At 44.7% G+C, this 17,533-nt stretch overlaps 1 protein-coding gene across 2 annotated transcripts in view; it reads right to left on the reverse strand.

Annotated features, from left to right (window-relative positions):
• The window catches only part of LOC120937981 (calmodulin-beta-like), a 35,395-nt gene extending 19,324 nt beyond the window's left edge, over positions 1-16,071 (reverse strand). Inside the window, exons 1-2 of one of the 2 annotated variants that reach the window (XM_040351577.1) lie at positions 15,873-16,071; positions 10,602-10,737 (exon numbers count right to left, since the gene is read on the reverse strand). In XM_040351577.1, coding sequence (XP_040207511.1) covers positions 10,602-10,737; positions 15,873-15,935 — 199 coding nt within the window. In that variant the 5' untranslated portion in view covers positions 15,936-16,071. The remainder of the gene's footprint in view (positions 1-10,601; positions 10,738-15,872) is intronic. The other variant, XM_040351575.1, reaches the window with a different exon arrangement.
• Between the last annotated feature and the right edge of the window lie 1,462 nt (positions 16,072-17,533).

Below are 17,533 nucleotides of genomic sequence, written 5' to 3' on the forward strand. Positions count from 1 at the left end.
CCGCTGTCTACCTGCTCCGCCATCTGAGGCCTCGTACAGACGGGCAAACATGTACGATGAAAACGGTCCGCCGGACCGTTTTCAGCATACATGCCCACCCGGAGATTTCTGTATGATGGCTGTACACACCATCATACAGAAATCCGCGCGTACACGATACGTGGCGATGAGGCCGCGCCGTCGCGGCGACGTGCGCGGCCCTGGCAGTTCAATGCTTCCACGCATGCGTCAAAGTCATTCGACGCATGTGAGGGATGGCGGCCGCTCGGACATGCACGGTAAGTCTGTACAGACGACCGAACATGTCCGACGGACAGGATTCCAGCGGGCATGTTTCTAAACAAGTTTAGAAACATTTGCCCGCTCGAAAATGGTCTGGCGGGCAAATGTACGCTGGAATCCTGTCCGCTCGGACGTACAGACGACCGAACATGTCTGCTGAAACTGGAAACCGCGGACCAGTTTCAGCAAACATGTTCGGTCGTGTGTACGGGGCCTTAGAGTTCTTAAATAGGTAAGGGGCAGAGCCATCTGGCGGCGTCACCTGGTGGCAGTGCCCCATGTGACATCACCGACTCAGCGTGCACCGCTTGGTGATGTCATAAGGGGGCGGGCCACCAGGTGATGTCGCCAGGTGGCTCCGCCCCTTACCTATTTAAGAACTGTCAAACAGCAGAGCAGGCAATCGTCAGTTTACCTTCGTCGTGGGCGGAGGTTTTTTTTTCTTTTTTGGTCCCGCTGGGGCGATGGGCGTCATGATTGACGATGGATCTACATTAGGGGACATTGTTTTTTATTTTTAATAAATAAATTGTTAAAAACTGTGTGTGTGTGTGTGTTTTTTTATTTATTTTTGACACTTTTTTGGTGAATGTACCCCATACTCATTCATATGGGGGGGCTGGGATATGGCGGCCCCCTCATCAAAGGGGGCTTACAGATTCTGATAAGCCCCCTGCCCGCAGACTCCAACAACCACAGCCCAGAGTCTGGTATGGATTTTGAGGGGGAACTTGCCCTGTTTTGTTTTTACATTTTGGCATTGGGTTCCCCTTAAAATCCATACCAGACGCAAAGGGCCTAGTATGGATTGGGGGGGGGGGGGGGGCCTCACATCCTTTTTTTTCTCATTCTTCTTTTGCCAGCAATGTGGGTTTTTTTCAGCTGTCTGCGGGGAAGCCCATTGACAGTTGATGACTCATCCATTGTTATTGATGCAGCAGCATCAGCTATTCACTGTGCCCTGATTGGGAAAAGCTTTGTGCATTGCGCAGTGCATTGTGGGGCCTCATGGGCAAACATCCCACCGAGTGCCCAGCAAAGTTGTGTGTTAGCGAACAGGCAAAGTTCGGTCCGAGCTTATGCTCGGTCTGAATCGCTCACCCAACACTAATTGTGTATTCCGCTGTTCTGCCATGACATGCCTGATAGCCTATGTTATGGAAGTATGGCTATACGCTATGCGTAATACATTTCTCCTGTGCTAATCAGCACCCTTGTAACACATTTCAGTCTAATGGTATAATGCATCTTACTACTTACTCTATTTCCCACATATCCCCCAGTAAACAGACACGACCACAGCTTACGTCCTCAGTACCATCGTCCTCTTCTACCTCTACCGAGCACAGCACTTGTTTTTTTTATCAATAGACAACAAAAGCAATGACAAACAGGAAGTCACATCCCCAACAGCCAATTGCTTCCTCCATGAGAAATGACATCACAGGATATGACCTCAACACAGGAAATTACCTCACAGGATATGACCTCACAGGCAATCCTTCCAACAGGGGTATTTCATAAGATACAAAGAAGAGGCTTTGTGGTGCAGTACTCCACTTTAAAAGATTTATTCAAAATCGCAGGCACTAACATCCAAAAAACGGTGCTCAGTACATTTCCCATACAGGGCATTGACTGGGAACGGCTCCATTCTCAGTCGATGACCTGTATAGGGAAATGCATTGGGTAGAGCTACAGGTTTTGATGTCACCATGCATCAGCTGGCTGGCTTGAGCCGCGGCTGTTTTGAATGTACTGAACCCCGTCCATAGATTCCTGAGTGTGTATCTGAATCTTTGTGACATTCTTATCTATGCCCTATTGTTATTATCTCACATGCACAGTGCCAGATAGCTTGGTCTTTGCTACTGTATGTGTGTAGTGGTCACCTTTCACTATATTAGTGGTTGAACCTGTTTATTGCCATAGAGTTTATATGCAGCATCTGTTACTTTAGTTAACCCTGTCCCTTCTGGACTGGGATTCTATAGCTAGTTTTAGCTCAGAGCTCAATAACCAGCATAGGCTAGAGCCAGGTTAGGCAAGCAATGACCACTTGTGGTAGTTAGAGCTCCAGTTACACGACAGATTAGAAACTACTAGGGACCAAGACATAGATTAGATAGACTGACTTTGAATTACGGTGTCGCATGATGGCTTCTGTGGTGAAAATTTGCATTCCAGGCTTATTAGGCATCAATTGAAGAATCACCCCCCCCCCCCCCATCACTGCTGACCTTGCCTTCAGATCCCTGACACCAAGATGGACACTGCATCGTGATCAACCTCAGGGGACATTGCAACTGGACTTTGCTGCAACATTCACCTGGAAGTATCTCTTTTAATAACTAGATATTACCCAGGTATATGTGCACAATTCTACCAGGACTCTTGATGGACTCTTTGCTGATATTACCTGTTTGTACCATGGATGGATGTACTATTCGTGATCTTTTCTTATAAAGAGTTTGTAGTATTTATAGACTGGTGTGCATCTATATACAGTACTTATGGTTAATGTTAAATGCTGGTTGCAGTAGTTCTTTTGCTCCCAATTAATTGATTAAATTACTGATGACTTTCTCAGGAAGGGAATCTCCTCCCTTGACCTGGGTGAAGGCACTGCTAACTTTTTTTATCAAACCCACTCTTCCACTTAACCGATTTCCATCTGCCGCATGCAGATATATACATCTGCAGCATGGCACGGACAGGCAAAAGGACGTACCTGTACGTCCCCTTTAAGAAGCGGTTGTTGCGGGCGCGCCGCAATCTCCGTGAGTGTGCCCGTGGACTCGATCGCTGCGTGCTTACCTGCGATCGTCTCACGGAAAGATAGAACGGGGAGATGTTAGTGTAAACACAACATCTCCCCATTCTGCCTAGTGACACTGTCATTGATCATGTTCCCTGTCATCGGGAACACGATCAGTGAGGTGTCACAGCAAGCCACGCCCCCTTACAGTAAGAATCACTCCTAGTGGTTAACACCTTCACTGCCAGTGTCATTTTCACAGTAACCAGTGCATTTTTATAGCACTGATCGCTGTAAAAATGACAATGGTCCCAAAAATGTGTCAAAAGTGTCCGATGTGTCCGCCATAATGTTGCAGTCATGATGAAAATCGCAGATCGCCGCCATTACTAGTAAAAAAAAATATTAATAAAAATGCTATAAAACTATCCCCTATATTGTAGACGCTATAATTTTTGCGCAAACCAATCGATAAACGCTTATTGCGATTTTTTTTTTACCAAAAATATGTAGAAGAATACATATCGGTCTAAACTGAGAAAAAAACATTTTTTTTTTATATATTTTTGGGAGATATTTATTATTGCAAAAGTAAAAAATATAGAATTTGTCATCATTTCCCGGGAGCCCAAGCGAGTCAATAAGTGAACTAGGAGCACCGCGGACTAGGAAGTAGGCAGATTAGGACGACTGCCTTTTTTTCACAAATTTTTATTACATTTAAAGGAGACTGCTAATGTAAAAATATTTTTTAGGGTGGGCCTCCGCTTTAAAACATTCTGCACAGTCTTCACTTTGCCGTCATCATTTGTATAAACTCTGCAAGAGAAACAAAAAACAGTAGCCAATATTAAAGATTAACTCCATATGTTGAGAAATAAAACAATCCCCTCTGGGTGACCAGTGAACATTTCAAGTAGGGTTGTCCCGATACCGATACTAGTCCAGCGGGATTCTCGGCACCCGCACTCCCGCAGCATCGCTCCCTGCCATTTGTCACACTAGAGCCGGGGATGGAAAGCTTTTCCTAGGTGGCTCCTCCCCGGCTCTGACATGTCTCACAGGTCATGAGGAGGAGCCTGAGAGGAGGGGCAGCTCCCTCACTGAATTGAGCCGCACTGTATCTGAGGTCTGTTTTCAGAGTGGTGAGTTTTAAAGTGTGTTAATTCTGCCTAGGAAAAGCTTTCCATCCCCGGCCGGCTCTGTGACAAATGGCAGGGAGCGATGCTGCGAGAGTGCGGGCGGGTGCCGAAAATCTGGCTGGACAGGAGCGGATTGCTGTGTTACATCTAAATACAGAAGCCTGGCTTCCGCCCACCCTCTCCAGCCACAGGAGGGGGGATGGGTGTCTGTGCTGGGAGATGAAAGACATTCCTGCATCCACCACCCACCTGTATCCACCACCCACCTGCATGCTGTACCCACCTGCATGCTGCACCCACTGCCCACCTGCACCCACTGCCCACCTGCTCCCTGCCCTCTGTACTCCCCTGCACCCACCTGCACTCTGCACGCTGTACCCAACTGCACCCACCTACATCCACTGCCCACCTGCACGCTGCACCCACTACCCACCTGCACCCTGCCCTCTGTACTCCCCTGCACCCACCTGCACTCTGCACCCACCTGCACAACTTTGTCAGGCATCCATACAAGCACACGGGGGCCATACAAACTACTGGGTACCATTCAGAGTTGCTGCAATTAATATTCAGCAAAACAGACTAGCTTGCTGCATACATTTTTCACTTTGATTTTCTGGGTGTCTTTCAATTCAGCCCTCAGCCCTCAAAATGTTGCTTTAATTTTTTTAAACTGTGTATATACGCACACATGTGTGTATTTGAGCGTGTGTTTGGGAAGTTCCATGTTTTTCTCTAAAATAAACTCTCTGGGCAGGTCAGCCAGAGCTACTATTATGCAACTGCACAGTGGCGGTGCATCCATAAAGGGTGCAGGAGCGCTGCCCCCTCTCTCCTGCACCTCTCTATCACCAATAGATAGATTCATGCATTGCATTGCATTTTTTATTTTATTTTTTGGAAGCGCCTGATTGGAGCCGTGGACTCTAATAGGCGTCCTGATTACAGCCATAGGCTCTAATATGCTTTCAAATTGGTAAACAGTGGGCGCAATGCTGTGTGTTCGCTGTTTACTCAGTGTTGTGTTAGGTAAGCAAATAAATCGCTTTCCTAACACTGACCCGCCTCTCAGCCAATCAGGTGCTCGGGTCAGGTTACCTGTCACCTGATTGGCTGAAGCGACATACGCTGTGATTGGATGCCTATCAGGCGTCCAATCATAGCAGAGGACGGGAGAAGACATCGAGGACTCAGAGCATGGAGGACAGCGCCATGACCCAAGAGGTAAGTGCCAGATGGGGGATACACACTGGGGAAGAATTTGATGGGGCACAGTAGTGGCAATTGATGGGGCACACTGGCAGTAATTGATGGGGCACAATGGCGGCAATTGATGGGGCATACTGGCAGCAATTGATGGGTCACACTGGCAGCAATTGATGGGGCAAAATGGCGGCAATTGATGGGGCATACTGATAGCAATTGATGGGTCACACTGGCAGCAATTGATGGGCACAGTGGCAGCAATTGAAGGGCAAAGTGGCGGCAATTGATGGGCAAAGTGGCGGCAATTGATGGGGCACACTGGCAGTAATTGATGGGGCACACTGGCAGTAATTGATGGGTCACACTTGCAGCAATTAATGGGCACAGTGGCAGCAATTGATGGGCACAGTGGCGGCAAAATTGATGGGCACACAGGCAGCAATTGATGGGTACAGTAGCTGCGAATTTGATGGCACAGAGGCTGCGCTTGATGGGCACAGTGGCTGTGCTTGATTTTAATTTTTTTCGGTTTATTTGCGCCACCCCCCGAAAATTTTGAGCACCAGCTGTCACTGCAACTGCATTCTTATAGTAACATCCCAACATGATAGGCAACATCTATACTTTAGGGGCCTTGCAGTGACTCACAGCAACTAAAATGTGTTTTTAAACAAGGCCTCACTGACTTCTAGCTGCATGTGGAGCAAATAATCCTCACCATTACATTAACACATCCAATCTCTTCTCACCAACTAAGGTAAATTATAATGTGCATTAAAGCGGTCTTCAACCCAAAATCAGGCATTATATTGCAGCTTACCAACTTTTAGATGGTGGTGCGTTGGTTTTTCTTTTTTTCAAGTAGGTTTTTCACTGGACCAATCATTTCTGCAGATGAAATGGTTAAGAGTGTTGAGATAAACAATTTAAAAGTGACAGGAGTGCTTACAATGATCAGCTTTTATTTATTTTTGAAAAACCTTTATTCCAAAAAAAACATTGTTACTGTAACTGCTTAAAATGTGTGATCTGGAGTTTGGCTTCAGTTTTTTTGTGCATCTAAATCTGCTAGTGCATCTAACACTCCCCTCCCCCTTTATTAAGAGTGCTGCTGTCCAAGGGTGTCTGTTGCTCCCTTATCCAGAGAGTAGACACCCTAATACAGGTGGTGTGTTACTGGCTGACTCATCAAGTGAAAACAGAGGGGGGCGGGGGAGCTTAAAAAAAAATACAGTTACCACATCTAAAGATTGGGTTTAATTGATTTGGGGTTTAATTCCTGTGGCAGTGCACCTGTGGCAGGGTAGGGATATGCCAGCATTTACATATTCCCAAAAAGTGATTAATGAGCATTAAAAAAAAAAACATGTCCCCACTAACCTTTGTAGCTGTGGGCATTGTGGAACAAACAATTGTCAATCTCATAGCAAAAGTACTAAATTGTGTTGCATCCCCGGCACCTTATCATGACCTGCTAACCCATCCCCCTACCGACCCTTCTGTGCTGCATTAGAGATTAATATGCTGAAAAGTCACTGCAGGAGTAAGCAGAGTGAGCTGGGTAGCCAATCACCGCTGGAGGGGGATCAGAGCTTGCTTAAACAATGTGAACTTTGTAGCCACATGTGTAGGGTTGCCCCCTTTTCTTCAAGCCAAACCTGAACACTTTAGTAGCGCACAGCAATTTTTTTATAGTATAAACTATATATATATTTTATAATGAAATACAATTTCTAATCATATTAAGTCAATCACAAGAGTCCCCCTTTACATCAGAGTCCACAGAGTTCCCTTTTTACATCTGAACTCACAGAGCTCCCTTACACTGTAAGGGGGGACTCTGCAGACTCTTAAGTAAGTGAGAACTCTGTGGACTCTGACATATGGGAGAACTCTGTGGACTCTGACATAAGGGATGCTCTAAGAACCCTGATTTCAGGGGGAACACTGAGAACTCTGATGTACGGAGAGGACTCTGATGTAAGGGGGAACACTGTGGCCTCTGGTATAAAGGGGAACTCTGATGTAAGGGGTGCTCTGAGAACCCTGATTTACATTAGTCTACTCAGAGGCAAAAGAGAGAAGGGGGGAGACTTCAGTCACAGACAGGGATGGATGGTGAGCTCACTCACCCCTTGACAGTCAGCACCTCTCATCCAGATGTATCTGAGGCTGCTGGACTTCAAATTAACCAACCCCCACTTTCCTTTTCTGAGGCACAGCACCAGGGATTCAAGTTGAGGGGTAGGGGCAAGAGGAGCAAAAAAAAAAAAAAGATAACTTTTACATTTATCCAGAGAGGCACTTAAAGTGATACTAAACACACACACAGTTTAATTGACATGGTCCCTTCTATTTATGTATGTGGATGACGTCACTGTAATTATTTTAATTAAAGAAAAAACATCTAAGTACCTTTTTCCTAATCGCTATACAGCTGTCACATGACCCAGCTCTCTCCCAGCCTGTCTGCAGGGAAACATAAGCAGAAGGAGCCTCTTGTCCTCTGCTGCTGGTCACATGTTTAAAATAAAATATAAACAGCCTTTGGAATACGGAGTAAAAATAAATAAATAAACAAATAATATCAATAAACTGTTTTAAATTGTCATACAAACATATGTTTGAAATACAATCTTTATTATTTTGTAGAAATAACATGGTGTGGGTGGATTTCTGCCAGTCACAGGCTGTGCCACGCCCCTCCAGCCTGTGTCTTAGAATAAGAGGGAGGTGAAGCCTTCATCAATCTACATGTAATATCCCACCCTCATTGTGTTTAACTGGTTAGTGGGCATGGAGGAGGAGGGAGGGAGTAGGCTGTCATTTACCACTGTGCATACACCCACATGTGTGACTCTATAGTCACATGGGCTGCTCAGAAGTGATCGGGAGGAAATGCTTGGCATAGAAATTCACTGAAAACTGAGCATGTGCAGAGTTACCACCACAGCTGCAAAATCCCTACCTGAATTGGGGACATGGACGGAAGGGGGAGATAGAGAGCAGCAGGATCAACCGGGTATTTGGCAGAATGTAGAAAATGAATCTCATAGTTACTATGGACAGTGTCAGGACCTGGGCTTGAACCTGGGACCTCTTCTGTATCTGTCATTGACTCTTCCCACTGAGCTATCTGAGATGCTGGACAGTTCCCTGAATGATCTGCTGGATAAACCTATCTGATCCATTAGACCAAGGTTTCTCAACTCCAGTCCTCAAGGCGCCCCAACAGGTCATGTTTTCAGGCTTTCCATTATTTTGCACAGGTGATTGGATCAGTTTCACTGCCTTGTAATTACCACAGCTGTTTCATCTGAGGGAAATCCTGAAAACATGACCTGGAGTTAGGACTGGAGTTAGGGTTGCCAACTCATCCCTTTAAAACAGAACACATATGAATTACACAGGTTCTGAGGCTAATTTAATGCAGATAAGGCACCAAGTGAGTTTAATTACCTCCTTAATCAGCCACAGAACCTGTGTAATTCATATGTGTTCTGTTTTAAAGGGATGAGTTGGCAACCCTAACTGGAGTTGAGAAACACTGCATTAGACTACTCTGCTTGGTGTCTTGATTGCAGCTGAACCTTGAACTCTTTGCTCCTCCCAAGGACTTCCTATAAAAGCCTTGTCTCAGCACTTCCTCTTTGCCTGGTTATTGTGCCTTCCCTGCTGCCTGATCCCAATCTGCAGCCACCCGTGTTTGACCCTCGGCCTGTTCTTTGACTACTCTACTGCTTGATCCTAACCTGCAGCCACTCGTGATTGATCCCTTGGCTTGTTTACTGACCACGCTGCTGTTTCAACCTTGTCTGTTTATCTGCTATTGGACCCCGGCTTGCTCACACCCTGGTGAGGCGATCCTGAGGACCGCGACCTGGTACTAGCTTGCAGCTAAATCCATCTCCACCATCAGGAGCTCTGGGGAAAACCAGCTAGTACTTAGACTCCGCAACCTCAGGGGAGCCTGTGTCCTCTGCCAGGAGTGACTGCCTGTATGCCTGTCCTGCCACTGCTATTGCAATTGGTCTTCAACCCCTGACGTCTAATCGTGACAGACAGCATGTAATACACCATTTATTGATAGTTTTTTATGATGTGGGTTTAGTGACACTTCAGTTGGGCAATTAGACTGCTGCATACAGATGTGGCTAAACTATACAGCCATAGCAGAGTGCTGCTCTGTCCAGCTGCAAGCTGGACTGGGAACTGCAACCAGGACTGCCAGTCCTAGACACAAGGGGGTAGATCCACATACAACGGCGCATTATTGCGCCGGGCGTAGCGTATCTAAGATACACTACGCCGCTGTAACTTACTTTTTTTTGGTTTGAATCCTCAATGAATTCGCGCCGTAAGTTACAGCGGCGTAGTGTATCTGTTGCGGCATAAGGGCGCGGAATTCAAATGGAAGTGATGGGGGCGTGTTTTATGTAAATACGTTGTGACCCGACGTGAACAACGTTTTTTTTAAACTGCGCATGCGCCGGCCGTGGGGGTAGCCCAGTGCGCATGCTCGAAATTAACCCGGAACAAGCCAATGCTTACGACAGTGACGTCATTCTACGCAAACGACGTAAAAAATTCAAAATTGTACGCGGGAACGACGGCCATACTTAACATTGAGTACGCCTCAGAACAGCAGCTTTAACTATACGCCGGAAAAAGCCGAACGCAAACGACGTTAAAAAATGCGCCGGGCCGACGTACGTTCGTGGATCCCCGTAACTAGCTAATTTGCATACTCTATGCGGATTTCGACGGGAACGCCACCTAGCGGCCGCCAAAAAATTGCAGCTTAGATCCGACGGCGTACTAAGACATACGCCTGTCGGATCGATCCCAGATGCCGTCGTATCTTGTTTTGAGGATTCAAAACAAAGATACAACGCGGGAAATTTAAAATTACGCCGGCGTATAAGTAGATACGCCGGCGTAATCCTTTTTTGGATCTGCCCCAAACTGTCCGGGGACCATCAGAGGTCCTAATGCATGATCACATGTGAAATACAGCAGTGCAGACCATTGACTTGTACAGGGTAAAAATCTGGCTGTGCTCACACAAAGTGTGCATGGGAATAGTTTCCCTGCCAACAAGAATCGCATATTTGCCAAAGGCAGCCTACAGTATGTGAATGAGGCCCAACTTCCCAATATGGAAAACCCACTTGGGTTCAATAAGGAAAAAGACTGATCAAAAAGCAACCTACCTTTGGAATTTACTTTACCAACTTCATCAATATCTGCTTCCCTGATCATTTCATCAATCTCTTCATCTGTTATTAGCTCACCAAAGGTCATCATAACAAGACGAAGCTCATCAGCTCTAATGTAGCCATCACCATCCTAAAAACAGAAAACAGTTAAAGATTGTAGAGGACTTTACAAGGTGAATTACATAGAAGTCTGCCTTGTGTATCAATACACCCATGGGAAGCAGTTTGTATGTCTTCAGTAGATTCTCTGTACCTTGGCTGAAGAATGTTTTTTATGGGCAAATTTGTTCCCTCAAAAGACGAAACACCCGCTACCTGCTCAGAATCTCTGCAGGAAGTTTGGAATTTAAAAGTGTTTAAAAAACAACCCTTTGTATCGATATAGATATTACAGGCAGAGTGCATGCTGCAATCCCACGAGCAATTCAAATACTAGATAAACCCTAGAATCCTGCAAAGAGAGTTTAAAGTGATTGTAAAGGCTCATTTTTATAATTTTTATTAAAATAACAACATGTCATACTTACCTCCACTGTGCAGTTCGTTTTGCACAGAGTGGCCCCGATCCACCTTTTCTGGGGTTCCACGGCGGCTGTCCTGGCTCCTCCTCGCAATAGCCAACCCCCTCTGGGAAATTCTCTCACGAGGGGGTTACCTTGCAGGCATGCTCCTGTGTCATAAACACAGCGTCCATAGCCGCTGAGTGTATGTTGCAGTGGTATAGGGCAGGTTGGGGTGATATAGGGCAGGCTGGGGTGGCAAAGGGCAGGCTGGGGTGGTATAGGGCAGGCTGGGGTGGTATATGGCAGGTTGCAGTGGCATAGGTCAGGCTGAGGTGGCATAGGGCCGGCTGGGGTGGTAAAGAGCAGGCTGAGGTGGTATAGGGCAGTTTGTGGTGGTATAGGGCAGGCTGGGGTGGCATAGGGCAGGTTGCGGTGGCATAGGGCAGGTTGGGGTGATATAGGGCAGACTGATGTAGCATAGGGCAAGTTAGGGGGGTATAGAGCAGGTTGGGGTGGCAGAGGGCAGGTTGGGGTGGTATAGAGCAGGTTGTGGCATAGGACATGGTGGCTGGGGTTCCCATGATTGCCAGGTGTTTTTTCACCTTAATGCATAGAATGCATTAAGGTGAAAAAACACGAACCTTTACAACACCTTTCAGTACTTCAGCTCCGGAAGGTTTACCCCCCTTCATGACCAGGCCATGTTTTGCGATACGGCACTGTGTTAATTTAATTGACAATTGCGTGGTTGTGCAACACTGTACACAAATAATATTGATGCCTTTTTTTCCACACAAATAGAGCTTTTTTTTGGGGTGGTATTTGATCACCTCTGTGGGTTTTATTTTTTGCAGTATAAACAAAAAAAAGACAGACAATAAAAATAGAAATAATATTTTTTTACTTTCTGCTTTATTACATATCCAATAAGCAAAATGGCCAATATGAATTCTGCTACATATTTTTTGTAAGAAAATTCCCAATACGCGTATATTGATTGGTTTGCACAAAAGTTATAGCGTCTACATGGGATTTTCTAGTAATGGTGGCGATCAGCGAATTATAGCAGGACTGCGACATTGCGGCTGACAAATCAGACACTAAGTGACACTATTGACACTCTTTTGGGGACCAGTGACATTAAAGCGGAGTTCCACCCATTTAAAAGTCAGCAGCTACAAAAAGTGTAGCTGCTGACTTTTAATAATCAGACACTCATCTGTCCCACAGTCCAGCGATGTGGGCGCACGAAGCCCTGCTCCTCTCCTCAGCCCCTGCATTGTTACTGTAGGCGCCCGGCTGTGGCTTCACAGCCGGGCGAGCACTGCGCATGCGCGAGATGCGCCGTGATTGGCCGGGTAATATTCTAGGACCTGCGACGTGTCCCAGAAGATTGGAGGGAGGGGGGGGTGATCTTTCTTCCAGGGCCGCGGTGCCAGGGAGGAAGTGGGAGCTGGGTGCCTGTAAAAACATGAAATTCTTAATAGTACAAGATGATGAAGTGCAAGCTCATTCAAGTTCTCTCTTAATGAAAATGTAAGCGTGTCACAGCAGTGAGCATATGCTTTTCCAGTCTCTCTTTAAAATTGATTTAAACCCAATAACTAAACTTTCATTGATGTTTTAAAGCTGAATTCCAGGAATGCAGCTACTTTGTAAAAACTGTAGGCATACCATGAGTTAAGGCCAATGAGGTGCCTGGTGCCTCATGGACTTATCCCTATTATTTACATTTGACATGATTATTGTGTTGGCTATTAAAGGTAATCATCCTCATCTGTGATCTGTTTGCTTGTAATTAGTATGTGTGTATAAAAGGTCAATGAGTTTCTGGACTCATGACAGACCCTTGCATCTTTCATCCAGTTCTGCACTGACGTTTCTGGATTCTGAGTCATGGGGAAAGCAAAAGAATTATCAAAGGATCTGCAGAAAAGGGATATAAAAAGATAGCCAAGGAATTAAGAATGGCAATCACCAGTGTTCAAACTCTAATAAAGAAGTGGAAAATGAGGGTTTCTGTTGGAACCAAACCACGGTCAGGTAGACCAACCAAAATTTCAGCCACAAATGTCAGGAAAATTGTTTGGGATTCAAAGAAAAACCCACAAATAACTTCAGGTGAAATACAGGACTCTCTGAAAACATGTGGTGTGGCTGTTTCCAAGATGCACAATAAGGAGGCACTTGAAGAAAGATGGGCTGCATGGTCGAGTCACCAGAAGAAAGCCATTACTACACAAATGTCACAAAGTATCCCACTTACAATACGCCAAACAGCACAGAGACAAGCCTTCTGGCACAAAGTCATGTAAAGTGATGAGACCAAAAAATTTTTTTTAGGCTACAACCATAAACGCTACATTTGGAGAGGAGTCAACAAGGCCTATGATGAAAGGTCCACCATTCCTACTGTGAAACACGGAGGTGGATCGCTGATGTTTTGGGAATGTGTGATCTACAAAGGCACAGGAAATTTGGTCAAAATTGATGGCAAGATGAATGCAGTACGCTATCAAAAAATATTGGAGGAACATTTGCATTCATCAGCCAGGAAGCTGCGCATGGGACGTACTTGGACATTCCAACATGACAATGATCCAAAACACAAGGCCAAGTCCACCTGTCATTGGCTACAGCAGAATAAAGTGAAGGTTCTTTTGTGGCCACCTCAGTCTCCCGATCTCAATATCATTGAGTCCCTCTGGGGAGATCTCAAATGTGTAGTTCATGCAAGACAGCCCAAGAATTTACAGGAACTGGAGGCTTTTTGCCAAGAGGAATGGGCAGCTTTACCATCTGAGAAGATAAAGAGCCACATCCACAAATACCACAAAAGACTTCAAGCTGTCATTGATGTTAAAGGTGGCAATACACGGTATTAAGAACTGGTGTATGTAAACTTTAAAATCAGGGTAGTTTCTGTTGCCATTATGATTTAAAAAGAGTTAAAGGATCACTAAAGGAATTTTTTTTTTTTAGCTAAATAGCTTCCTTTACCTTACTGCAGTACTGGTTTCATGTCCTCATTGCTCGTTTTTGCTTTGATGTTGCTGTAAAACTGCTCTGATCTCCACACTTCCTGGTTGTCTATTTCCTTATAACCATCGTACTGGGAGCTTTTCACGATGGTCTAAGCTGTCATTATTGTGTGTCTAAAACTCAACAGAACCAATCAGATTCATTTTAAAAACAAAACACTGCCCTGGATTTGTTTGTTTTTGTTCTGTGGGTCTCTTTACTTCACAGAAACATGAAACCAGTTTAAAAACGAAAGTGAAACTGTAGGCACATTATATGATTGAATATAATCTATTTGTAATCATTTTTAAAAGGAATCAGTTAACTTTTATGTCTCTATACCCTGTAAACAGTCATTTCAGCAAAAACATTTTTTTCCTTTAGTGACCCTTTAACACAGTTGATTGATAATAAATGGCTTCAGTCAAACACTAACCATTAGTAAAAGAAAAGTTTTTGTGTTATCATTCATATTCTCTAAAAAAATGGCCAAGAAATCATAAATTCTGCCAGGGTATGTAAAGCTATGAGCACAACTGGAATTAAAAAAGACTGAAAATCCTGGATAAAAACAAAAAAAAATTTACTTTCTGCTATAAAACGTATCCAATAAAAAATGATTTCTTCATAAATTTAGGCCAAAATGTATTCTTCCGTATCTTTGGTAAAGAGAAAATACAAATAAGTGTATATTGATTGGTTTGCATGAAAGTTATAGTGTCTACCAACTATGTTATTCATACTTGAATTTGTATTATTATTATTTTTTATTCTACTAATGGCAGCGATCAGCGACTTATAATGGAACAGCGAGAGTGGGAGTAGGAACAAACCCATTGTGGCAGGTGGCGTATGGCAGGCAGCACGGTGCAGCGGCTCAGCTTTGAGTCCTCTCCTCCATGGCAGCCTCCAGCTCCTCCCCCCTCCACCTAGGCATCCAATAGGATCGCCTGTCCTTACAGTCAATCGAGTGACCGGTCTCAAAACCTGCTTCCCGATTGGCCGGGAGAAGGATCAGTGTTACAACATCGAATATTAATTCGGTGTTCTAACACACCTGGGTGAGCTCGGAGCGCACTCTCTGTGACCCGAGTCCACCCTATATTGAAGCCTATTAGAGCCTCTGGCTCTAATTGGTGCTTCAAAAAAAAAAACAGCCTCCCCACATTGGAATCCATGCGCCGGTGTCAAGAAAGGGGCCAGACGCATGGATTCCAATTTACAATTTCCAATTTGTATTTCAGTAAGATTGTTCAATCATACGTTCGTATTTTCGCTTGTTCGTTATTTTGCTTATTCGTAATTCCGTAATTTTCGTATTTTGGTTCTCTCAGCTTTTTGGATGTTTGAATTGATCCGAATGTACGAATACTAACAAATTTGTACGAAAATCCATTCGTTACGAACGGGAACGCACATGTCTATTTAATACCACTTTAACCTCCACTGGGAATTGATGAAAGGTACAGAATTGCAGTAACACAGGGAATCTCATCCACAGGGAATGTGGTCTGACACAAAGGCACATGTTCATTGTGCAAAGCTTTAGTCTATGTCTAGGCATATGGTTAGAAAGAAAATCATGGACCATTTGTTCCTAAGGACTCATGTACAAGCCTTGCCTTCCCCCGATTAGATTTAATTGCTCAGTCAAGTCTGAATCTCACTTATGGTGGAATGCAAAGTTACTCTACCACTTCATAAGTACTGTACAGAATTTACATACAAGATAGGATGTTACCTTGTCAAATTTACGGAATGCGTCAATGATTCCCTCTTCTGTGTTTTCTAATTCACTTGCCATTATAGTCAAGAATTCAGGGAAGTCAGTTGTTCCGTTGCCTGTAAAGAGACAAGACCTGTAAGCCTTAGATCAAACCTGCACCAGAAGAAGTTTTTGACAAATGGAGAACCGATGCAAGTCACTGACATAAATGTTCTAAGAAAGCCACACCCAAACTGGATTTACATCTTTTATTTGTAGTTAGAACTATTTACGCAAGGCAGCCAATAGATTACCGCTGTCAAAACTAGTTGATACAGTCCCCTGTTGATTTGCATTTTCTTAAGACAGCAAGTGCAAACATGGCTGGATTGCTTAATTGTTGTACACACATAAAATAATGCACGGGAACTGCCTGTATTAGAAAATCTCACAACCAAATATTAGGATGTGCTGCTTTCTACTGTCTGTAAGTGGCTCTGCTACTAATGTTCACAGAGTATATTTATGTACATCACTTTCTGTCTCTGTGTCAGAAACTCTAGAAGGAGGAAGTGCAAAGAGAGAGAGAGAGACAGAAAACCGAGTCACGTGATCTTATACACACAGGGGCAGGTACTGCTGCTGTATTTTTACCCAGACCAGAAGCAGAAACTCTTATCTCTGTCCAATTGTTATCTCACATGCTCAGTGCCAGATAGCTAGATCTGTGCTACTGTATGTACATATCTCCCAACCGCCCCAGAAATTGATCTATGTCCCAGCGCATTAAAGCAATGTCCCAGTGCAAAGCCAAGTGCTGGAAAAAGTTCCGCCACTTGGCTCCATTAAAATTACTGGTGGGTTCGCGCTGGCGCAGGGCTTCTTTTCAGCTCTCACTTCTCCCTGCAGCTTCTTGTTAATGCTGATGACTCCACCTCCACCATCGGCACTCTGTGGGCCCAGGGACAGCCTGACCAATCAGGTGCTGCCCTGGGCGAGTATGCAGCGGGTGTGGGGAGCGGGACAACACCCGGATGAGGGCTCCAGGAGGTGGTGGGGACAATGAGCTCAGAAGACCTAGAATTGATTGTCCTGGAGCAGAGAGAAGAGCTCATAAGACCTTCCACACCCTGCTTGGGTGCTTTCCTCATGTACCGCTTCCTCCAGTCTGAATATAGATATCAGATATTCCCCCCGCTTGCAACCACAAACTAGGCAGTACTTGTTTTGGCTGCTGACCATGAACTGTTTATTGAAACACAGGTACACAGAGATATTCAAACTTCTCATCAGCCTGTCCAATCAGCAGGGTGAGCTGTTGGAGGAATCCTCCCCCTCCCCTTTCACAGCTAATCTACATACACATCCCATAATACCCAAGGCAGACAGATACAATAGAACAATGGAAAATAGCCACACCCCAAATGACCCAACACAGAGCACACCTCAGTATGAGAAAATATACAATATATATATATATATATATATATATATATATATATATATTAGGGCTGGGGAAATTAAAGATTAATAACTTGATTAATCGTAAATTCTTTTGATCGGTACTAGTGGTGCAACGGATCGTAAATGATCCGTGATCCGAACAGGTCACCATATTCGGATCGGCTCACCACGTGATCCGTGGAGCTCCGCTGCTGCCTCAGCCATAGGAAAGGCCGCGGCTTAGGCCTAGCTCT

Source organism: Rana temporaria, chromosome 4 (genome assembly GCF_905171775.1).
Source record: "Rana temporaria chromosome 4, aRanTem1.1, whole genome shotgun sequence".
Classification (NCBI taxonomy): domain Eukaryota; kingdom Metazoa; phylum Chordata; class Amphibia; order Anura; family Ranidae; genus Rana; species Rana temporaria.